The 24,443-nt window shown below is 44.4% G+C and overlaps 1 protein-coding gene across 9 annotated transcripts in view; it reads right to left on the bottom strand.

Moving 5' to 3' along the window:
• PPFIBP2 (PPFIB scaffold protein 2) overlaps positions 1-24,443 on the bottom strand; it is a 159,065-nt gene that overhangs the window by 10,028 nt on the left and 124,594 nt on the right. For all 9 annotated transcript variants that reach the window (XM_027766291.1, XM_027766290.1, XM_027766292.1 and 6 more), the window contains 12 exons: positions 21,333-21,444; positions 20,242-20,303; positions 19,064-19,139; positions 17,688-17,791; positions 15,654-15,721; positions 13,769-13,826; positions 12,468-12,509; positions 10,920-11,058; positions 9,280-9,421; positions 8,509-8,637; positions 426-576; positions 39-150 (listed from right to left, as the gene is read on the bottom strand). In XM_027766291.1, the coding sequence (XP_027622092.1) occupies positions 39-150; positions 426-576; positions 8,509-8,637; positions 9,280-9,421; positions 10,920-11,058; positions 12,468-12,509; positions 13,769-13,826; positions 15,654-15,721; positions 17,688-17,791; positions 19,064-19,139; positions 20,242-20,303; positions 21,333-21,444 (1,195 nt within the window). The remainder of the gene's footprint in view (positions 1-38; positions 151-425; positions 577-8,508; positions 8,638-9,279; positions 9,422-10,919; positions 11,059-12,467; positions 12,510-13,768; positions 13,827-15,653; positions 15,722-17,687; positions 17,792-19,063; positions 19,140-20,241; positions 20,304-21,332; positions 21,445-24,443) is intronic.

Here is a 24,443-nt window from a genome sequence, read left to right as displayed (position 1 = left end):
GTCAGAAACATGCTGAATACACATAAGCCTGTCCTTACGTGTCACCCAAATGTGGTCTAGCAGCGCAGACTTCTCTTCCTGCTTGGTATTGATGGCTTTTACGGCTAAAATCAGCTTTTTCCTGTGAAGAGGGTGTTTGATCCCTAGCTCCTGAAATTAAAAGATGAAGACCAGATGTCAAATTCTGGCAGGCAATTTGGCCCTCAGAGGATGCCACGTCTGGGTGGTGATGCTCCGAGCTGGTGGCAGTGGCTGCCCTGGGCCCTGGGATGTCAGAGGGAATCAGTGACAGCTACAGATGGAATCTAGGCCTCTCTGCCCACACTCCTGTGTGTGTGTGTCATGAGGGAGTGGGGAACCTTCATCATCCCATGCATTGGTTTGGGAGCAAACGGGAGCTTCCTCACCCTGAGCTCAGACCTTACCTTTTCCATGTCCTGAGGGGTAGCTGTCAGTAACGTGTGGCCAGAAGACACCCACTGCCTGGCGAAGATTACGTACTGAGCCAGGCCGAAGTCCTCCAGCCAAGTACACACACGCTCTGTGTTCCACTGGGCAAAGGGGGCGTTGGCGTCACTAGGAAGCAGGAAGACAGCGTGCTTCTGTTAGTGAGGACACTTTAGGTCTACTATATAATATTAACACGGTCTCACAAGAAAGGAACTTGGTTTTCCTTTTCTTTTTGCTATTAGGTATGTGCACTCGCCAGAGAGAGAAAGAGAGAAATTTCCTCCCAGGAGGGATGACCATACCCTAGTCCCTTCTCCTTCATTCTCTCCTCGAGATCCTGAGCATGCACACACATGCATCTGGCATATTTTCTAAGCTTCCAGGACTCGAACTACACACTCAGCCATTGGGATTCAGCCACCTTGACCACCATGCCACCTGGCTGGCCCAGAGTTATATTTTTTTAACAACCAATCTCTATCATGGGTTTCAGTTGAATAAAATTCTGCTCAACACATTCATTCAAGATAGACTCTGATAACACATGAGTTGAGTTTAAAATAGTCAGCTACTGAGAGTATGGGACAGCCTAGGTGACCCTACTAAGGCCAGGTTTACATGTCACAGGTCCACATGTGACACAGCCCAGACGTGGGGCACCACAAGATGAAGACTCACAGCTGAGTCACCTTTCTACAAGCATCACACTCTTTTTAGGAAAATTCCTAGAAAACTAAGGGTTTTAGAAAATAGGGTCAATTCTTTAACGTTTAAAAACAAAACAAAAAAGAAAAAGAAAAACTTTATGATCAATAACACTTAATACCTTGTTTCAATGATACTCTAGCGACACTAGCATTGAAGTCAATAAAAACACAGTTTTTTAAAAATCACTGGTCTGAGGGTTGTAGCCAACATAAGAGACAAAATAAAGGAGTATAGCTATTAGAAATGCAGAAATAAAAAGAAGCCATTCTTTTCAGATGACAAGACTGCCCTAAGGTCACTCGTAATAAAATACGCACACATACGTACACAATGTGTATGGTACAAACAAAAAGCAACAATTTTCTACATAGAGTCAATGTTTGTGTTAAAACACTTTAAAAATTCTACTTATATAACCATAATTATAACATGTGTAGGAATTGCCTTAACCAGGAAGGTGTGGGCTCTGCAGGGCTATGTGGGAGTGGGGAGAGAGTTGGTAAGTGCACACTCAACTGAGCAACATAAAAAAAAAGATAAAAATAAATGAAGAGCCAGATCATGTTCCTAGACAGGATGACTGGGTATTATAAAGCCATCAATTCTTAAAGACATAAATGTTTCATTCAAAGTATGAATACAGGGGGCCAGCAGATGGCACAGCAGTTATGTTGCTAGACTCCCACATGGCCAACTTCGGTTAGAAAATCACAAGGGGTGAATGTGTGCATGCAGGAGAATGGAGGAGAAGGGGTGGCCATCACCCTCCCCCCCCCCGGGGGGGGGTTTTTCCTTCCCTCTCTCTGTCTCTCTCTCTTTAGGGAATACATGCACCCGAAGACAAAAACCTCGCCAAACAAACAAATAAACAAAAGTATAAATAAAATGGCATACTAAGAATAAAAAGTGGGGGGACTGGCAGGTGGTATAGTGGTTGAGGGTGCCAGATTCCCACATGGCTAATAGCAGTTCAAGTCCCAGACCTGACAATTTGCTTTCTTACTTTCTCTCTCTCTCTGTCCCTCGCTGGTCAAATTAAAATAAATAAATAAAGTTAAATAAAATAATTCTTAAATAAATAAGTGGACATCTGTGGAATAATAATAAAAAAGTAGATATTCAGAAATAATCCTTTTACGAAAATACTCATAACTTGCTAGATCAAGAAAAATTGTTTTGAATGCTAGGCTGTTTCTTTCTTTTTTTTTTTTAAACTAGCCAGAGGGAGTGTGTGTTTGCCAGGGAAAGACAGAGACAAAGGGAAAAGGAAGGAAAAAATCACCCCCAGATGCGGTGTGGTCATGTTGCAATCCCTTCTCCTCCATTTGCCCATCGAGTTTTTATGTATACATGCCTGGTATGTTTCCATGCCACAGGGGCTAGAATTCAAACTACAAGAGTCAGTCATTTGAGATTTGGCTCCCTTAACCACCAAGCCAGCCCCTCGAGCTGTTCTTAAAGTAAGAGAATTCCTTCCAAGGTCAGGATGACAAGAAGGTACATTTTAGAACAAATGCTAGAAATGCTCTGTAACCTAGATAGATGCTGATCACTAATAACCTGGAGCCTGAGTCTTAATGGATCCTAAAAAGGTGCAAATCCCCGGGACCAGCAGATAGTATAATGGTCACTGAACTCCCATGTAGTAGGCCGTGGTTTGAGTCCCGGACCCAGTAGCTTAAACTCAAGCCAGGCCTGTGTGCATGTGTGCCCAAGATCCCAAGAGAGAATGCAGGAGAAGGGATCGTGGTGTAGCCATCCTCCCTGGGGTTGGGGGGAGGGGGGTGGTGATTTCTCGTTTTCTGCTTCTCTGTCTCTCTCTCTCTGGCGAGTACACATACCCTATAGCAATGCACGCTATAGCAAAAATCTCTTTAAAAAAAAAAAAAAGAAAGTACAAATCCAGGCTTTATAAGGCCAGGAACTTATAAAATTAGGAGTATCTTCTATAAGAAAAGTACAAAATTTGAATATATTAATAGAATTGGAAACAAAGTGTATATTTAGAATGAGAAAACAAATCGCAAAAAAATTACAAATTTAACCAAACTAAAAAATAAAATAAAATTCAGAAAAACTAATGTTTTTATTCATTAACTCCTAGCCCTATATCTAAGAGTTTTTATATGTTGGGTGCTTTCTCTTTATTGCTTCTTCTTATGTCCACGTCTCTAAAATATTTGCTATAAAAAAGGAAGGTGGAGGGACCAGCAGTTAGCATAATGGCTATGTCGCTGGACGTAGTCGACCGTGGTTCGAGTCCCGGACCCAGTGGCTTAAACTCACGCCGGGCACGTGTGCATGCGTGCCCAAGATCCCGAGAGGAGAATGGAGGAGAAGGGATTGTGGCATGGCCATCCCCTCTGGGGGGTGATTTCTCGCTTTCTGTCTCTATGTCTCTGTCTGTCTGGCGAGCGCACGCACCCTATAGCAAAAACCTTTCCAAAAAAAAAGGAAGGTTGATTTATTTATTTTTTTTTAGTATGACTGAATCAAATAAATCAAATACTTATTTTTATTATGATGATTTAAAAAATTTTTGGCCCTATAATTTATCATTGGTACTATCATTTGTATTTTTTAATTTGTTTAATTTGGAGCCAAGAGGTAGCATGGTGGTTAAAAGTGCTAGATTCTCAAATTTTCAACCACAGTTGGAGTTCAAGACCTGACGGCTTGCTTTCTCACTTCCTCCCTCTCTCTCTCCCTCCCTCTCTCCGTCTCTGTCTCTCTGGTGAGTGCATGTGCCCTACAGCAAATTAGTAATAATGAAGATAATAAAAAATAAAATTAAATAATTCCTTTAAAAAATTGTTTAATTTGAATTTAAGAAAACCTCTACCACGTGTGTTTCATATTTAAGCAGTAAAACAGCATAGTGTTTAAGTTTTCTAGCACTGTGGATAACCTTAAATGTTCTTTGAGTGGTTAATATTCGTTAGCCAGTGTGTTGTCTATGTTTATGCGGTAGCAGCATGAGTTTTATATTATCTTTGTTGATATCACTATATCATGTATAATCAGCCAGAAATGGCTATCTTTTTCCAATGTGTTCATATGATTCACTTTATGTGAACAACCACCTGGGAATCTATTCACTGCTTCTGTTTAAAATTTATTTCTTGCTCTTGTTGAATTTTGTTTTATTTTAAATTTATTTATTTATTTTACATTCATTCACTATATGTCATTACTGCATACAAAATGAGTTTTCCCAACCAGAATACACTGTATACTGACTCAATCAAAGAAATGACCATACATGTTATTGTCAACAAATAATTTTCCATTTCTTGTTCCTTATATATTTTACTTCTCCCCCCTCTCTTGATTCCCTACTTCTTATCCCTTTAGGTATAATCTGGCCCTTTTATTTGTTAATAATTTGTTTGTTTGGCTTAATTTTTTTAAGAGAAATTTTTTTGCTATAGGGCACATGCACTAGCCAGGGAGACAGAGAGACAGAAAGTAAGAAATCAGTTCCCAGGGGAGATGGCCGTGCTGCAATCCTTTTTCCTCCATTCTCCTCTTGGGATTTTGGCACACATGTGTATGCACCAAGTGTGAGTTTCAAGCCGCCAGGTCCAGGACTTAAACCATGGTCAGTCATGTGGGAGTCCAGCACCTTAACAATTAAGCCACCTGCTGGCCTTTATAATTTATTTCTTAATGTTAGAGTAATTTCCCTGAATTATAATGCCCATTTTATCACTTCAATGTCAGATTCTATCACATTTTGTTCATGTTCTTCCTTCTGAAAAACGGGAACAAAGCACACATCTTAAATATCAAAGGGACATTTCAGTTCCGAACAACAAATATTTCTGAGTTCATAATTTTTAAAAAACCTTCATCATGTAGTCCTTTTAAAAACAACCTAAAGCTTTGGTCCTCATCTCCGGTCATCTCCCATTCCGTTTTGTGAGATCTCTCCTCTCTCCTAAGACTTGTGTTATGTCAGCTGACAGAGTGAAACCCCAGTCTTCTGCACCTCCTCAGCTTCTCTGAGTGCCAGCATCACCCGCACCCTCAGCCAGGGTCATGGCCAAACATAAAAGGGAAAACTCAGAGATGACAGAGAAGGTACCCTGCATACACAGCCAAACCACTTGTTTTACTGACATGTTCTAAAACATCTTTCCACATTTCAGTTAAAATGATGCAACTGAGATTTATTGAATATACCATTGTGTGGTAGGTGAAGAGCACAGGGTGCATGTGTAATTGCCCATACTTCATTAGCAAGTACATTCCTGACAGGCCAGAACTTCTGTTTTGACTAAGCAGCTCAGAGAACCAACTCTCCTGCTTACAGTTTTGCAGATCTGATGACTGGAAAGAATTCCACAGACTAGCTTCTGGTTTTGTGCATTTGGCCTGTTGTTTTGTTTTCACGCCCTCATCCTTCTGGTATCGGGTGCCAGAAGACACATTCCTATCAGGACTTGACCTGTGACCATGCATCTTAGTTTCAGTGTCCTGGGCAAATTGGAGCAATAGGAAGTAGGAGTAATCTTGGAAGCCCTCTGTACACAGGGACAACTAGTTAATTAAAAATAACTAAACAACATATACAGTAATTGTAATCCACACACACATACCCCACTAAACCCAAACTATGTGGATCCCCAACTCCAATTCTTCTAAGCCAGTTCCCAAAAATATCCATGGCTTTTCTTTTTTCTTTTCCAAATTTGTTTTTATTGAATTTAATTTTTTAATTTTTTAAATATTTTATTTTATTTTGTTCTTTTTTACAATTAAAGTATGAATTTCTTTTTGTACAAAAACTTTTTGAAATTCATACATATTTTTCCCATTACACATATTTCCATGAGCTTCCTTTTTTTTTCCTGAAACATTTTTTCTTAATTAATTAATTTACATTCATTCCCTGAGCATCGTCACTGCATACACAATGTGATTTCCCATCCAATATACTGCATGGTGGCTTAATCATGCATGTTTATTGTCAATATAAGGGAGAATGTACCCCAAGTAAAAGTTGAGATAAAAGAGTCAGCTTGCTATCTTAAGACTGGTTGTGTTGAAAACACCTTATTTATGCAAAATTTTAAGACACCCAGCCCTGAACCTCTCTGGATGCTGGAAAGGGCAATGGCTCGTGAATCTGAAGCTCCTCACAGTCATGATAAATCTGTCTCTGATCAGGAAATGGCAATAAAATAGCAATAAAATAGGGCCTATCGCAGAGAAGAATGCTGACTGGAGGCCTCTCATGAAGACGGTATCTTGAAGGCCAATTCGCTCAGATCAACTCAGTAAACTCCCCCACAAAGATGAGATCTGGCAGCGTGGCTCCAGAACTTGCTTTTCTTAATTAAACACTGCGCTTTACTGCCTTTTCTTGAAAACGATAACTCATAATAAAATCTCATATTGAAATAAATCCCTAAATAGATTCAAATATAGTTGTTTTAAAAATCATGGAACAGGGGCCAGCAGGTGATGTGGTGGTTGAGGCATTGGACTCCCACATGGCTGGCTGTGGTCCAAGTCCTGGACCTAGTGGTTTGAAAATCATGATGGGTTAATATGCATGCATGCCCAAAATCCCAGGAGGAGGATAGAGGAAAGGGGATTGCAGCATGGCCAACCCTGCCGGGGAGGGGGTGTGATTTCGTGCTTTCCTTCTCTGTCTCTCTCTGGTGAGCACAAGCACCTGTGTCAAAAACCTAGGGGAAAAAAAAAAAAAAGAAACAACTTAAAGCAAGAGTGAAAGAAATCAGAAAGTCAAAGTTGAAAAAACTCGTTATGCACAAACCTAAAAATTCCATATATCAAAGTACCACAAATAAAAGCAAAATTCTGCCACAACCTGAAAATTATTGATCAGACGTGGCCTAATACCTTAATATGTAGGAATGAACAGAAATCTAAAAGAAAGATATTAGTAATTTAAAAATAAGTTAAAAGTACAGACAATTCAACAAATGATTAAAATGACAAACATGAAAGTGAAATTAACAATAAAAGTGTAACTCTTGGAGGTCTACAAAAGTACAGACATTTACACCAAAAAAAAAAAAAAAAAGAAAGAAAAAAAAGAAAGGAAATATAACACAGACAGGAATGTGGGGGTAGTAGGCACTCTCCCTATAGCAGTGCTGATTGCAATGTAAATCAATAAAACCGTATCTGGGAGGAAGAAAGACAATACAATTTGTTCTCCCATAATCTGAGAAAGAGTTCCTATAAAATGCTATTGTCAAATATTATATTTTTTGAAAAACAATTATTTCATTAGAAAAAAGAAAGACTGGAGTTGGAGGCTTTCAATAACAAAAGTACTTTTCCTAGAATTTTAGTGACAACTTTTTTTTAAAGCTATACCTAAATAGCTATAAATAGTGGAGGACATTAGCATATAATTATATCAAATTTCCGCTTAAGAGTACTAAAGGCCTTTCTTTTCCACCCAGCAAACACATTTTTGTTACCATAACCACTGTTATGATAAACATCACAATCTCAGCAGGACTGCACTGTTATTCCCTTTCTAATCCACTGTTATGGTTAATGAAGCACAAGGACATTCGAACAAAGCAGCCCTAAGGCTGGAACTGCAGTTTTTGTCTTTGGCAGAGAAAACTCCTGACACTGGTTACCCCTATCCTACAGTGACTGGCAGAAGGAAAGGGAATCCCCAACCAGGCAGCTCTACTCTTGTACTGTAAAAATGCCTGAGAGTTTTATACAAGTTTCTATATCCTGACCCAGTGATTGCCCTTCTCAAATCACTCTTAAGGAAATAGCCAGAATTAGAACAAAGATGAATCACTCCAATTTATGGTAGCTTTATCTTTCTTTTCATTTCAGAAAAATCAGAAACCACTGTAATCTCTACAGTAAAGATATCACTAAGAGAATTAAAGCATCGAACTTGGAATACATAGGTAAGCTTACTTTGGCTTTCTAAAAGCTCTAAATAGATCTCTGACTTCTCAGCCCAAGTCCCTAAATCCTCTAGCCTCCAAGGGCTACTAGCATTTACTGAGGTTTACATTTGCAATCAGAAGTGTGAGCACCACCCTCTTTGACCCTCGGGGAGCAGGCACAAGGGTTCTACATATCCTCACTTCCTTTTCAAGGCACCAGGAGTATAATATAGGTCTGGGGATACCCATCAAAGTGCAGTGGATCTGGAAAGGTACAGTGTCTCACACACCAGGAGTACCTGGCAAAGCTTCCAACCCGAGGGTAGCAGTCCAAGAAAGAGTATCTTCGCACTCATGCGCACAAGAGTTAAGGTTCTGGGCTCTTTGGATGCTCTGGGACTCCACTCTGAACCTCACACAGCTCTTTGCAGATGGACTGAGGGAAGCTTACCTTTTCTGCCCTTTAGGATCTCTAGTCCTAGAGAGTCTTGGCCCTGCAGTCGCCCGGAGCCCACCTCTTCGAAACTCTGCCACCCCTGGTGCATCGGTATTGAAATTTCCTGACTGAGTTCTTCGGATTCTGTGTGGAAAAAAATTCACAGACTATCAGGAGACAGCCTGAAACGTTGGGGTCGGAGCAACCCCTCCTTTACCAGTCCATGTAATCGCCAGACACTGAGGTCTGCACAGCACTGCTTCCCAGTGGATTCCCAGAGATCACGGGTCACGACTAATGACAGTTTCTCAGCCAGACTCAAGCCTGGCTCTGGGACTTGGGCCACTCCTGTGTAGTCAAGGTAAAGGATGATGCCTAGCAGGAGGCCCCAGTTTCTGCTTCATATCATAGACTAGATCAGCTGGGCCAGTAAGTACTCAGCTTTCCATCTTCAAACACAAACTAACTTCTAAGGAGGAATCCATTCTCATCTGAGTCTCTTCCGAAGCCTGTATGGAGTATAAGCTGCAGAGAATGTACTCAAGGTATATGGGATGGATGGATGCCTAGACAGAGTGAATGTGAGGCAACCAGCTCTCTTTAATGAGTATCTTTCATACTTCTTCTCTGGGCCCTGAAAAATAATTCAGATTCTTTCTAAACATGACCACACTGTTTATTGCTATGTCAGTGTGAGATGAATCAGCAGCTTACACCGACTCTTTACCTAATCAAGAAGGAAATCAATTCCAAGCAATAGAATGATGATCATTACCACCGACTTACTTTCCCCAGAATTTCTTGATGCCTCTGGGGCTCCGTTTACCATCTGGCGTCAGGGGAGACTGGGGCCCTGACTCAGTGCCCGATGATGTGGACGAGAGATCATTAGTCATGGCGGCGTCGTCCCAACCACTTTCTGTGTCTCCTGAGGTTGAAGGGATGAAATGATGTGTGAATGAGAGTAAGAGATGTGACTTTTGGAACCCTTCTCCCCCAAAGCCTGGGCCATCCTTCAATGGGAGTTGGGGAGAATCTGCACAGTTCTGCCTTTGAGGCAGAACTCCATACCAAGATCTGAGAGACCAGCAAAGGCTCAGGCATGCTCCAGGTCTTCTCTCTGAGGAATTAGTAAGTTCGATGCTGCTAATATGGGTAGGCTAATGTCTTCAAAGTCTAAGGGTTGGGATCCAAATACTTGTGGATTGTATTGCTTGCCCTGTTTTCTCACAGGGAGATGCCGGAATGCAAAAGGAGAGGGAGGTGTTAGGACAGGGAAACCAAAGCATTCTCACTCTCCACCTCACCTGGAATGGGTACAGTACCTAATATGGGGGCACTGACACTCCGGCCACGATCTCCAGCCAACCAAGAAGCAGAGAAGCCACATGAAGAAACAAGAGAGGCCAAAGTCCAGCCCAACAGAGTTATGGGGGAGCAAAGAAATAAACAAAAGAGTGTCATCAAGCAAGAGAGAAAAACTCAAACAGAAAGAAAAATAATCCCACAAAGAAGGAGGGGAAGATGGTGACTGAGCTGGGTCCATAGGGTCAGTATCCTGAGACAGGGCCTCACATGAGACATCATAAGCCTCCTAATGCCACTTTCTGACAGGAGAGGCAGAGGCTGAGTACACTGGGTCACCCATGTCTCAGGTGTAGGTACCAGGGCTCACTCAGCTAGACTAGCAAGAGCTGAAGCTGCTATAAGCCCAATCTGAGTGTCACCAGAACGTAACCACTCGAGGGGGCACTTGGGCTCCTACCGCCAAGGTTAGAACTGGCCTTTATGAAGCTGGCCACAGGCCAGCTCAGGCAACAGTGGGCGGGGTCAGCAATAGAGACAGCTCTTGCCAGAACCAGAACATTTCCTGCTGGGCTTCCATAGTTTGGGGAACATTTCCTAACACCAAAAGGATACCTGTAACTGAAATTCTTGCTAACTGGCCATTGGCTCCATTTGCCTAAGGAAATGCTCTCACTTGGAAGAGCACACGCTATGATCTTACTGGTAATAGAGGCTGCAGAGAAGAGGCAGAGACAGGAGAAAGATCAGAATAGCAGAGAGGGGAGAGGGAGGGACAAGAAGGGTGTCTTTAAGAGAAAAGGAGAAGAGGAAAGTTGGGAAGAAAAGGAAGGGATTCAAGTGAGAAGAAAGAGAAGAGGGGGAAATGGGGGAGGGGTAACTGCACCTGGGGAGAAATAAGATCATACACACCTGTTTTTCTGGGACTCTGAAGTGTTAACCTTAGGAAATAGCTGACCTAGACAGGGAGTCTCTAGAAGGGGGGCCACACTTGTCCAAGCCACCCACCCTTCTCATCCTCCAGTTGTGGGCTATGGCAGGAGGTGTAGGGATCTCATACAATAATTGGAAGAGCCAAGAACCTGTTCTAGAGGCCACCAGCCCAGGGGCTAAATACTCACTCAGCCTTAGCAGGTTGCTCCCTGTTGGGTCAGGTTGGGAGGCTATAGGAGTAGCTTTGGTGGCCTCCCCATTGAGTGTGGCTCCAGAAAGCTTCCCAGGTAACGTGGGGTATTTCTGTTCTGCCAGGAAAGGGCTGTCCTATTGGAAGAAGAGAGAAAGAGAGAGATACTGAATTAGCATCATTCTTAGACTCTAATCCAGTTAGGAAATGCTTAGCTAAAGGAATTCTGTTCTCACAGAGCCAATTTTCCCTTACACTGATTACAAGACTCCTCCAAGATCAGTTGGCCTAGGCTGAGAAAGAGGACCAAAGCTCCAAGAAAGGAAGAAATTTACTGAAGGCCACACAGTGACACAGGAACAGTGTCAAACCCAATCCAGGGCTGACTCAACAGCCTCTAAGCAAAAAGTAGAGGTCTCTTGCAAAGGGGACCTCTGCCATTTGGCATAGTGCTCGAGGCTCAATGAAGTAGCAGCCATGAACTACTCTTTGAACTGTGAATAAACAAACCACAATTCTTATAAAAGCTACTGTGTCTTACACACACACACGCGCACACACACACACACTATCATGTAAGAGAAGACAGCTTTCCCTCTTCTCAGACTCACTTCCCTACGATCAGTAGAGAGGTATTTCTGTTCAGTGGGCCCCTTGCTGAGACCGGCCAGGGCAGATCTCTGTAAGAACTTGACCAAGTACACAAATTATACGTATCTTGGCTGAGAGAAGACTCTGCTACACCAGGCGGATTAGAGTTTAACTTTAGAGCAAAAGAAAGACCTGGGAACTGCTGACTGTGGGTGGGAGTGTTCAGAAAGCTGAGAAAACTGAAGGGCATCATGCCGAATGTTATGTAAGAAACACGGGAGGGGGACGGGCTCTCTAAAATGGGTTTCTAGTTGCCCTAAGCAATGGCCAAACACTAAGGCTAGGGGTGCTACAGGAAGATTCTGGAATCTGCAGAGCGGTCCTGGGGAGCTCCGTGGTACACGTATGTATAAGGAGAACAGTGGCCACGCTGAACTAACTGAAGCTCACAAGACTATGATTATAGACCAAGTCCATTAATAATCAATAAATGGTCTTTCTTCTGAAGAGTCCCAGGTCACTCACATTTCTTGGTAATCACATTAGCATCTTAAAGTTTGAGACCAGCTGGTGGTCACAAAGACATGCTTTATATACAGCCGTGAGTGAGTTCTGAGCCATAAGGAGAGAGACTACTGAGCAAGTGACATAATGGAGCAGTCTCCATGGGCTACCTTTCAATTTACCAAAGGACCACAGGGACCCTGGGCTCAAGGCACTGTGGGTCTGGAGCACTAGGACAGGGGCACAGAGAGTGGCAGTGAAAGCCCATTATATACCTGGATTCACATACAAATAAAATGCAGGGGGCCGGGGGGAGCTTTGTGTTTCTTCTTGCCCTCTTGCCCCTATGGTTTACATATTCAAAGGCCACAAAGTTATTTCTTACTAAATTGCATCACTCTAGCAAACAGTGCAACCACAAATAGGTGAAAGGGACATAAAGCTAACATACCTTGGGTTCTGCCACTGGAGAGAGCTGGTTCCCATCAATGCACTATGGAGTGACAAAAAGGAATTCAGTTATGTGGAGAAAAAGAGACCTGTGTTAGTCACAAACAACTCGGGACCACCTGCTGCTGAAATCTGAAAGGTTCAAGCAAACCCTCTCTCTTCATTCATCTTCATATCAGGTCATCACCAGCCACGTAGGAAACAGAGGCTCCTGCCCAACCCTGTGACATGTCCTGGGGATCTGCAGCAGAATGGCCAGGGAAGCGAGATGCACACAACCATGGGAACAAAGCCACTCCCGTGTGCCCATGGCTCCTGCTGACTCTGGCCTTCCTGGTTCTCTACTGTGTCTCCGGGGAGACTGGCACATTGCTAGATACCAAAGGCTGGTGTGCGGCCGGGGCTCACTGAAGGACCTCTACCAGCACAGGAGCCCTAGGTCTCTAATAACTATGCTCATGAGCATGCAACCCTCCCCTTCAGTGCAGGGTTCCCACAAGTGATCAAGGGCTGTCCTCGGATAAGGAGCCACAAAGTTCTCCTCACATCTTCCTAGATTTTATAGTTTTGTTTTGTAGAAATTTTTTCTATAGAGTGTGTATGCTCACCAGAGAGATGGAAAGAGAGAAAGTGAGAAATCACCCCCTCCTCCCCCATGGGGATGGCCATGCCACAGTCCCTTTTCTTCCACTCTCCTCTTGAGATTTTGGCCACGCACACACATGAGCCCAGCATGAGCTTTAAGCCACTGGGTCTGTGACTCAGACCATGGTCAGTCATGTGGGAGTCCAGCACATTAACCACTACGCAACCTGCTGGCCCCTCTTCTTAGAGTCTTTAAAGGCTGCCTCTCTAGTCCTCTAAATTGTCCCAGATCTTACTCACAGAGTCATCTCCTCTATCCACATTACTTCTTTATTCAAAACCTCTGCAATGCCCCAAAATACCCTGGGGAGATAGGGCTGACATTCAAGATCTTCTTGGCTTGAGCTGACTCCTGGTACTGACCTCACATCCTGTCCTCCACCATTTCCAAACACCTGCCTGTACCCAGCTGACTCTATCCAAGCCTCTTTCCACCTCGACATCTCTTATCAACCCCAGACAGCATTTTCTAACTTACCCTGCCTCTAGAATGCCTTGGGCTACACCCTTCTGGTTTTCTCAATGTTCATATCATTCCTACCTCCCTGGCAACTTTATGAAAGCCTTGAGGTACGGACCAGGACGCTGCCTACATACCCCAGCATTGTGCTGGGCCCAGAGTACCTAGTAAGCTTTATGAACAGCTGGTCAGCTGACCTTATTCGCAGACTCGCTTCTCAAGTCTTCTAGACTACTGGAGAGTTTTTTCTGAGCCCTGAGAAAACATAAAAGGAAAGTGAACAAAGAAATACTTACTAGAGAAGGAAGTACATGGTACTATTCACACGGAAGACATTTAGATGTTTCAAATGCTTAACAAGTAGTCAGTCTTGGCCTTAGGTCAAGATTGGGGGAAATATTAGCCTTTCATAATAGCCATTACATACAGGATGAGACTGGCTCACCACAGAGGACAGTCTGCTCCAACAACGTGTTGATCAAGGCATGAGGGCATCACTTAAATCCCAATGAAAAGTGCTTGGTGTTACTCAGAAAACCAGAATACACTCAATTCCACTCCACGAATGGGAAGTGACTATTGTGGGGTTGTAAAAAAGGTCAATGTATACAGAGTCAATAGAGGCATAGATATTGGTTTTTTTGTTTGTTTGTTTTTTTAGACGTTTTTTGCTATAGGGTGCATGCACTTGCCAGAAAGAGAGAGAGAGAGACAGAAAGAAAGAAAGCGAGAAATCACTCCCCAGGGAGATGGCCACGCTGCAATCCCTTCTCCTCCATTCTCCTCTTGGGATTTTGGGCATGCATGCACACACGCCTAGCATAAGTTTAAGCCACCGGGTCCGGGACTTGAACCGTGATCGACTATATGGGAGTCCAGTGACATGGCCATTATGCCAACTGCTATTCCTGATGCTGGCTTATTGACTCTAAGAGAAACCCAGAGGGAAGGAGTTGGGCTTCCTCAGAGTAGAGAGGGCACCCCAACCAACCATCACTTCACAGCATCACTGCTCAGATCCTGCCTCCCTCCACTCTGGCACTGTATGCCCTGTGCGGCCTACCCAGAGAAACTCTGCTTTCCCCAGGGCTATTTCACAGAGAAGAGCACCAAATGGGCAGAGAAGAGGCAATGCCACCAGTGACCACAGGGTTGGATAACCTTGTGACTAGTCTTGTCAGAAATATGTCTCAGTTTATATGCATAAATCAGCATCTTTTATACATTAGTCTCTTGTGAGTCTAGTCACAGTTCCTCAGTGTGGCTTTATTCTGAGTGAGTGCACAAGCCAAATTTTTAATCTGCAAAACTGAGGACTAGCCTATCACCTTCTCTAACACTGTCATTTTTCTCTGTGGCTAACGCCGCAGGGAAACAACCACTTTCTGGAGAGCGGACTCTGAGCACAGGTTTAGGCACACTGGAGGTCCAGCACCACTGAGGAGGCTCCCATCACACTTGTAGCTGCCTCTCTTGATACCTAGGCCGAAAGAGCCGGTCCATAGTGGTGAGACCTCCGTATTTCTCTTCATGGCTCAGCTTCCCGGAAACAAGTTCTAAACTGCTGACACAGAGAACTAGAAATGGATTCATTTGAGGGAATCAGACAGGTGGCAGCCAAGTGACTACAGAGGCCAGCCCATTATAGGCTGATCTTTATGTGAAGTACTCCCAAAGCCAGTAGAATAACTTCCCTGGGAGGAGAAAGGGTCCTCCTGTAGTGGCCATAGGCTAGATTCACCCCAAAAGTAGAAAGGGCATTCTGGAAAGGCAGACAGAAACAACAGACACATCCTGGGGTGCTCTCAGCTCCAAGGAGCCCCTGGAGGGCATGAATGAGTTTCTGCCACCTCTCCTCTAAGAAGCCAACACACAGCCAGGTCCTTCTGGGGCAATGATGCAGACCCCTAGTCTATGGGAAGGGAAGTGCACCTATGGCCAGGAGAGGTGAACCTACTGTGTGAGTGCTCATAAAAGATACAGTGGCCGTGCTCACCACACCAGGCCTGTCACCATGCACTTCAGGAGCCCTCAGAGAGGCTGAGGGCACAGAGGCTGCAAAGAAGAACTCAGGTCTCCTACCTGGTTTCCAGTGATTTCTGTGGCAGTGGAGGTGGCCCCACCATGGGAGAGCTGCACCTTGGTGGCTTCTGCACCAGAAACAGAAGAGTCACAATGGAGGACAGTAATTATTGGGAGCCACCCACCATCTTTTCTCCATCTTTGGACAATTCCTTTGGGAGTTGTATTTCTGCCCTGGTGCACAGCCCTGGTGGATACATCAGTATGGGTTTCATGCTCTTTCAAGATGCCAAGAGAGTAGGCATATCAACCCATTTGGGCCTTCCTGCACCTCAGACCTTAGACAAAATTCCAGTCCTAACAATAGTCTTGAGACCTGGGTCCCTGAGCTTTTGCTGCTCCTGCCCTTTCTGGTTCTTTATCTTTTCCTTTCATTCAGTGAACCACTGTGCACCTTTCAAAAACACTCCCTTTTGGCTTAGGTTAGCCAGAGTCCATTTCTGTTGCTTGCCATGGGAGAACCCAGGCTGACAGTCACTCAGCAACTCTGCTGCCTGTGTCCCATGTCGGCTGTGGAGCAAGCACTCCCCACATCAGAAGTAAACTAGGATAAAAGAACACCGCCACTTGTCCTCATGGCATCCACCGCTGTAACAAGATGAGAACGGGAGGGAGGGGAAGGCTCCCTGTGGTGGTGGTAAGGCTGGGAAGGCTCAGAGGAAAGAATGTGTGAGCTAGATCTGGAGACCTGAGAATGGGCTCGCCGAGAAGGCATTGCAGGAGAGAGCATTGCAGATGGCATGACCGTTTGTGAGGGTGGTGTGAAAGGACTCCGCTCTGTGCCTCCCAGGTCACACTGTCTCTTTTTTCTAGAGCCCACTATCTTTTTGGTGTCCTGTAGGAGAACCCTGGCATTACAGCGCAGCTGTTGAAAGCCTTGGTGTTGGGCCAGCTCTACAGCCGGCTGGCAGTAATGTGCTGCTCAAGAGGAGCCAGATACGACGTGGTGGCAGACTAGAGGAAGTGGGTCATGGAATGACCAGATATCTGTCTGTCACTCTCTCTCTCCTTTCTCTCTCTGTCACACATACACACATGTATGCACTTCATCATGAATAAAGAGAAAACTTAAAAAGAATTTAAAAAGCCTGGGCTATGTAGTTAGATAGACCTGGGTCCACGTTCAGATTCTGCCATCTACCTGCAGCGTGACCTAGAGTAAAGTACGTACCCTCTCTGAGCCTCAGCTTCACCACAATAAAATAATCATCCCAGTGGGGTGTCCTGAGGGACAAATGAGGTGCGCCTTGTACAGGGCTCATCACAGAGACCACAGGCAAGGGGCAAGTGTCAGTCACTATTTTGTAATTGTCACCAATCTGGAGGCTTGCTCTGACTTGACAGCTGGTCATTCGATGACACTTTTGCTCCTTCCTGAATTAAAAGGTTTGAGCTGGACCACTCAGGTCCTTTCTCGTTTGACCATTCTGGAGTTTTGTGAATACTTTGGACCCTAGGCGAAGTTCCTCCTCTACCTGAGAACTGTCTCTATGAGCTTGTTTGCTTATTTATATCTTGCCCAAATCCAGAGAGTCTTGTATAACAGGATCAGAATTCAAACAAACAAAAGAGAAGATAAGGAAAATCTGTGTGCTGATTATAGGGACTGGGGGAGGAGGGTATCTGTGAAGCAAGAATCTCTCACTTGAAAAGGACAGTTTTCCCTATGAGTGATTTAAGACATGTTCATTCATTCAACAAATATTTGCTGAATTCTGCCAGGTACCGGGTATTATTGCAGACTCTGGAGAAACAGTGCTAAATAAAATAAATACCACCTCTGATCTATGCTTACGTCCTAGAAGGGAAAGGCAAAAATAAACAAGAAACACAGTTTAAAAGGAAAATTCCTATCCTTCAGAGTTCCAGTGTTCACCATGCTCTCCCCCAACCAGAACACAGGCTTGTCTTGGCTCCCACCCCCACCCCCTGACTCCCCTTGATTGGAGGCTACTCAGCTGATTTAATTATTCACCAGTCAAACTGTGTCCCAGGCAGGTGCCTGACCCTACATCATGGACAGAAACACAGTACCTCTTGTGGAAATAATTCCTCAGGGCCTTTATGTACAGGGGTCCACTTTCTTAAACTTCCCTCCAGTTCTTCTTCATTGATTGAAAGAGTCCTTTCTGAAGGTCCTGGAAGTATTAATTAAGAAAGAGTGATCATACCATGGGAATTGTTCAGAAATTTGAAATTGTACCACAAAATCCTAATTTTGCTTTTTCTTCATGAGAAAGACTAAGAATTACACAGATGGTCTCCAACTTAGGACAGCTGGACCTTTTGACTTTATGATGGTGTAAAAGTGATACAAAATCAATCATAAAAAAGATGCTCTGAAACAGTTATTGATATGCATGTTTAGCTTATGATATTTGAAACTAGCAACAGATTTATGGAAATGCAACCCCATCTAAACTGATGGACGTCTGTATGAAGAGATATTAAGAGTGTGATACAGAAGGTGCTTCAAGGGCATCTGAGCAAAGGCTGTCACAAGGGCCATTCAAGGTCAATGCTCACCCACAGAGCAGAGACGCGGCACCCACTTTCTCCAACCTTCCTACTCATTGGCCACAGGCAATCACTAGAGTGACCTGACCAAAGTCTAAAGCAGTAGAGAACAGAGGACTGTAGCTTGTGTGGGGGGACTGGGAGAGGGCCTGGGCGGTGACTAGTCAGCCATAATCCTAGTACAGGCTTGGCTTCTTCCCAAGAAGAGGCAGCTCAGCCAGAATCGGAGGCATCAAATGCCCTTTACAGGAGCCCTCTGCAGTGCAGCAGCTGCTTCCTCAGAATCTGCCATGGCAGCCAGGTCAGTAGCATGAACAAGGCAGGCAGCCTGGCAGAAGTACTGCCCCACCGTGCCCACACGAACACTGTGCTACCTGCATGTGGCATTCAGTCTGGTCAGCAAATATGAAACCCAATAGCTTTTCTTGCCCTGTGATGTCCTCCAGCAACCCAGGCACTCCAGATCTCAAGGAAAGCTCCCGAGCAACCCTGTGTACTGGGGAGCTTTATGCTCTCTAGGAGGTGGACAAGCTCTCATACCCAGTGAAGGGACTGATTCAATTTCTGAACCAGGTTTGATTTCATTTACTGGAGAATGCTATAAAGATATGCTGGAGACACTCCAAGGGTAATTATTCCCAGGAGCTAAAGTAAAATGCTTTATTTTCTTGGTGACCTAGACAGTCACTGAAAGTCCTGAGCTGACTGCCATTTGATAAAATTTCTCAAAACCAACAACTACCAAATTTCTACTATCCAGGGAAGTGTAAACAGTTCTACTCTCTATGACAGAATCATCTCCAAACAGAGGTAAAGAACCTGCTTGCCCTTAGACATAACACAGGAGATAGACTATCTTCTGAAGAAAACAGTAAGACTGCCCTTGCTCTTACCTTGCGTCGCCATCACGATCTCCTGCACCCTTCGGTACTGGTTTAACAACCCAGTAAGCTCTTCTATCCGACGGTCCTGCCACAGAGGAATAGTACATTTAGATAACATGCCACTGGCACTTCAGATGATTTCATTCTGGGGCCCAGGCTGTGTTCCGGGTACATTGCAAAGAAATCCCTGTGACTCTGTGGGGCACTTTAAAGGAAAAGAGTATGCAGACCCTCCCCAAAGATCTGGGGTCACAGTGGTCTGCCTCACAGGGAGCCACAGAAGCCATGCCTACCTGAAGTCTACAAGACAATCATCGCTGCCTGTTACAACCTCCACGGGCTTAAACATTTTCCGAACCATGAAGCTCACTGTCTCCCTGCCCAGCTGAAGTAGCCATAGGAATTTGCCTCACTGTTCAGTGTCACTCTTAGAGCTACACACAGACACGCAAAAACTAAAATGAAAAATCCTCATTTTATAGTTTCCCCTGCTCTTTAGGAGTCTGAGATACCTTATAGAACAGAGAAAATTCCCACAGGGGATCATTTCTTCTAAGCCGAAGCTCTAGGGAATTGGGAGGCCATATACATCCTGGAGTTATGCACACCTCTGCTATCTGCTAGCTACCTGACCTTGGGCAAAATTACTTAAGCACTTCAGTTCTGTTTCCTCATCTGTAAAATGCAGGGTGGCAATCCTCAGAGATGGTGTTTGTGCCAGATAGGTGCTCTGTATTTATAGAGGTGGCTCTTTTACAACTGCAGGAATTACATGTGGAAACTAGCAGGCGGCAGGGTGCCCATTAAGGGACAACAGGAAGCAGTGCATGCTGCCATGTGTTGTGTCTATCAGCAGATCATGCATACAGAAGATTGGTGGACCGTTCCCACGCGTTGCAAGGAGTCTAAACAGGAGCCATGATATTGGCAGTAACCACAGCAGCACAAACAGGCAGGGATCTATTTCACTTTTGAGAGATTCCATTTAGGCAAAGTTCTCAGGCATTAAAAACAAAAACAGGTGGCTGAGGCCCAGTCTCTAAGAAGCAGAAACCATTGTCATGATACATCCCTGTGTCGATGGCCTGATGGACATGGCCCTGTCCAGGATAGCAAGGACCAGCAAGGACCAAAGAGAGCCAGTGATGTTGCAGGGAAGTGATGGGGCTGCCCAGTGACCATCTCACCTTATCTTCATTGGCAACAAGCAAAGTTTCCATCCCCATTTTCAGTCGATGAATTTCTTGGTCTGAAAAAAGTTTAGGTGTAACAAGATTTACTTATATAAATTTAAACAGCTATCTTCCCACAGTAAGATGCTCATTGAGCTCAACTTTGAAGACTTTCCATGTGAACATGGGCTCTTTTATTTCTGTAAAAGGCCCAGGATGCTGCCTGGCACAGAGTCAGTCTCAGTAAATATTTTTTGGACAACTAAATGTATGAACATACACTATTGTCTTCTTTTCATAGACTATGGGCAAAGTCAACTTGCCATTTACTCAGATGTGGAAGGGGAAGCCAAAAATCCTTCACAACAAAATATCTCCAGAGAATATTACCATTCTTTCTTTATAGCTCAAGCAGAAAGTGTTGTTGGGTGCTTTTGAAGAAAATCATCCACCCTGACAGTTAGTAAAGTAAAATTTAAAATAAGAAAAAAGTCACAGCTGAATAAACATTGGGGAAAATTATGTAAAAGAGTCAAGTACATGGCTTAATTTCAAATGATATAGTCAAAAGTGACTAAACAAATATTTAGATGAATCAATAAACATATTAAAACAACTCTGAAGTTACCTTTCTACTTGAGAGGTAACATTGAAGTTGAGATCCAAAGGATAAGAAAAAACTGATTTGTTCCTGTAAGTGTCAGGCGAGTATTGGTAAAATGACTAGAGCCTCTCCTTTGGTGCTGACACAGAAACAAGGTCTTCTGATCAAGTGAAAGAGTCAGATCAGGCCAGGTATTTCCTACATTCTCAGTAAAAGCTCCAGAAACAGTTACATAAAGCTTTAACTAACACTTATCTGTGAAGTCTTCAGAGATGAGTCTTCTGGATAAGAAAGGGGCCATGGCAATGATTTTACAATAGATCTGGGCTTACAGGCTCACCTGTGTGTGTGTACACACACATTCACAGCTAGCTACTCACTGGGACATGCTTGCACACATGGATGTGTGGGTGTGAACATGCATGCCACCCACACTCGTTCATAGACACACATGTCTACTTATGAGAGTGGGCCTGGGAACAACTCCAATCAAGTCAGTCACCTCTCTCTGCATGGTCATTGTGGAGAGCTGTGGTCCGGGAGAGCTGGCTGTGTAGACGTTCAATCTCTGCATCTTTCAGGGCCACTTGCTCTTGCAGCTGGGCTACTTCAGCCTGGAAGTGCAACAGAGGATCCCCACAAGATCAAAGGGACTGCCAAGCCATGATGAAGTGCCTCATGTCAGAGCCCAGAGCCCACTGGGCCCTGAGGACAAATTAGGAGGCAGGCGCAGAAGGAAGCAGTTAGAGGGGCTTACTGTCCTCCCCACAGGTGGAACTCTGCCTGATGAACTCATCATTTATGGCCAGAAGGCATATGCACTCTACAGAGAGAGACAGTGAAAGAGAGATGCAAACCCCAGACCGCCTGCCCTGATGCCAGGCTCCACTCACCCCAGCTCTGAGTTAACAGGACAGGCGAGAACCACTCTTACGGGGCTTGGGCTCACTGAGCCCACTTTGAGGGTTTCTGAAGAAATCTCTCAAATACCCAAAGAGCAAAGGGGAGTAAGGGTTACTCACCCCAAGTTCATTATATAGCACTGCCCCTGTACTCTGGTCGCTGCTCACAGAGGCCAGAGAGCCAAGTGTGGCTGTGATAAACTGTTTGCTGAGACCTGCAGCCACCAGGCAGCTTTCCATGATTCACTCAGGGCCAGGTGCCCATGAGCTTATGATTAATAGTGACAGTGGGGCCAGTCCCATAGCCTAGGGTTAAGGGAACCAGATCCCACATGGCCAACTGCAATTCGAATCCCAGTTCTAGTGACTTGAAAGGCATGTCAGGCATGTGTATATGTATGCCCCAAATCGAGAAGTAGGGATTGTAGCATAACCATACTCCATTACAGGGTGCTTTCCACCTCCCTCTCTCTGGCAAGTGCACACATCCTCTGGTAATTAAAAAAAATCACTTTTTAAAAATGTTGACAATGGCTTCTGAAAACCATAGCCTTGGGACTCACAACCCAAATGCCTCTCATTTCTACAAAAGCCTGGCTACTCTTGGAAGATACTCTTTTTTTTTTTTTTTTGGAGAGGTTTTCACTACAGGGCGCGTGTGCTCGCCAGACAGACAGACAGAGACAGAGAGATAGAAAGCAAGACATCATCCCCCCCACCCCCTCAGGGGGGATGGCCACGCCACAATCCCTTCTCCTCCATTCTCCTCTCAGGATCTTGGGCACACACTCACATGCGCCCGGCATGAGTTTTAAACCACCGGGTCCGGGACTCGAACCACGGTCGACTACGTGGGAGTCCAGCAACAGCCATTACACTAACTGCTGGTTCCAGAAGATACTCTTTTGACCTTTCTGTGCCCCTCTGTGCCCATTTCTCTCTCTCTCTGCAGACAGGATGGATGTTGTTCTCTGTTAGGAACCAGGATATCTGTCTGCTGCTGGCAGAAAGACTTCAGTGGACCTCAGTGATGTGGGCCTATTGATACAGAGTCAGCACTTGGCATGAGGTCCAAGGCCTGCCTCTGGATGAGGTCATCTGTATGTATACCATGGACCCTACAGATCAGGTGACTGAGTCCTTAAAGAAGTACCTACACCAAAACTAGGAAGGCCAGCAACCACCCAGAAATTTGCTACCTGACCGATGGGGCAATGTATGCTAGTGTTACAGCTGCCATGGCTATGCGGCTAGTGCTGTGGGGCAAGAGGGCCCAGACACACATGCACTGGGAGTTCGGCTGGGATAGGTATTCCAAGTCCAGTAAGTGCCACGTCTCGCTAAACCCAGAGACCACGTCCTGCTGCCACTGCTCTGGAAGATAAATCACCCTCAGGGACCAGGAAGCCTTAAGCAGAAATTTGAAGAACTTCCAAAGACAGTACAAGTTTTTACTGCAAGGAATCAGGACGATATAGGAAAGAGAGCACCAGGTCTGAACCTCACCTTGACCAGTCTGAGCCTCTGTTTTCTTAATAGTCCAGGGTGGTTGGAAAAGTCATAACATATATTTTCTATGTTTTTCTATGCAAAATGACTTTTCTGACAACCCAATTTAATGAGAATAATCACATATACCTCATGGGTTAATTTATGTATTAAATGAAATGATGTGTACAAAGGGCCTGGTGCATTCTGGCACACAGGTACTCCACACGCGGTGGTTATTAAGTAACCCATACCATCTCAAAGTCTACATGTCAAGGCAAAGAGCTTAGGCCATTTAAAGTTATTTGGTTTTATAGCAGAGGGATGGTATGTACTTCAAAGGTTTCATCAAGACGTAACTTGCTTCAAGGGTGCACTGTGTTGGAAGGTTCTGAGCTACTGGACAGAAGCAATGCTCCTAGAACTGGTGACCATGAAGCAACACACCACAGAGCTACACTCAGATGAAAACAGACCAGGGGACAGAAGGATCTGATTGCCTAGGGTTGGAAAGGCTAACTGTAAGAAAATTTTTTAAATGTTAAAAATAAATAAATAAATAAAAGGCTTCATTCAGGTATAAAAATGCAAAAAAAAAAAAAAAAATCTTGTGAAAGTTACCTAATCTCTCTGTGCCTTAATTTCATCATCTGTAAAATGGTTATGTAAGTTATTTACAAGACTGCATTAGAATATTATGTAGATATTAACATCATATTCAGAGTTTTCTCTAATAACATGGGAAACCACAACATTTTAAATGAAAAGAAAAAAGCATGATATAAAATTATACAGAAATCATCACCGCCAGGAATTGAGAAACTAAAAGAGAAACAGAAGAAACACTGAGAGAGCTAGAAAGAGAAAATGCCAGGGCCAGCAGGTGACAGAATGGTTAAGGCACTGGACTCCCACATGGCTGAACATAGTTAGAGGCCCAGTCCTGGTGGCTTGAAACCCACTCCAGGCACATTGGCCTAAGTGCCCAGAATCCCAAGAGGAGAATGAATGACAAGGGACTGTAGTGTAGCTCTCCCCCCACCCACACCCAGGGAGTGATTTCTCACTTTCTCTCTGTCTCTTTCTCTGTGTGTATGTCTCCAGTGAGTGTACGCACCCTACAGAAAAATCTTAAAACGAGAGAGAGAAAGAGAGGAAGGAAAGGAGGGAGGGAGGGAGGGAGGGAGGGAGGAATTGTCTTATTTTGGATCAGTGGTTCTCAA

This window comes from Tupaia chinensis, unplaced genomic scaffold (genome assembly GCF_000334495.1).
Source record: "Tupaia chinensis unplaced genomic scaffold, TupChi_1.0 Scaffold142134_1, whole genome shotgun sequence".
Taxonomy (NCBI): Eukaryota; Metazoa; Chordata; class Mammalia; order Scandentia; family Tupaiidae; genus Tupaia; species Tupaia belangeri.
Note: the sequence above shows the minus strand (reverse complement) of the source record. Positions and strands in the feature narration are given on the sequence as shown.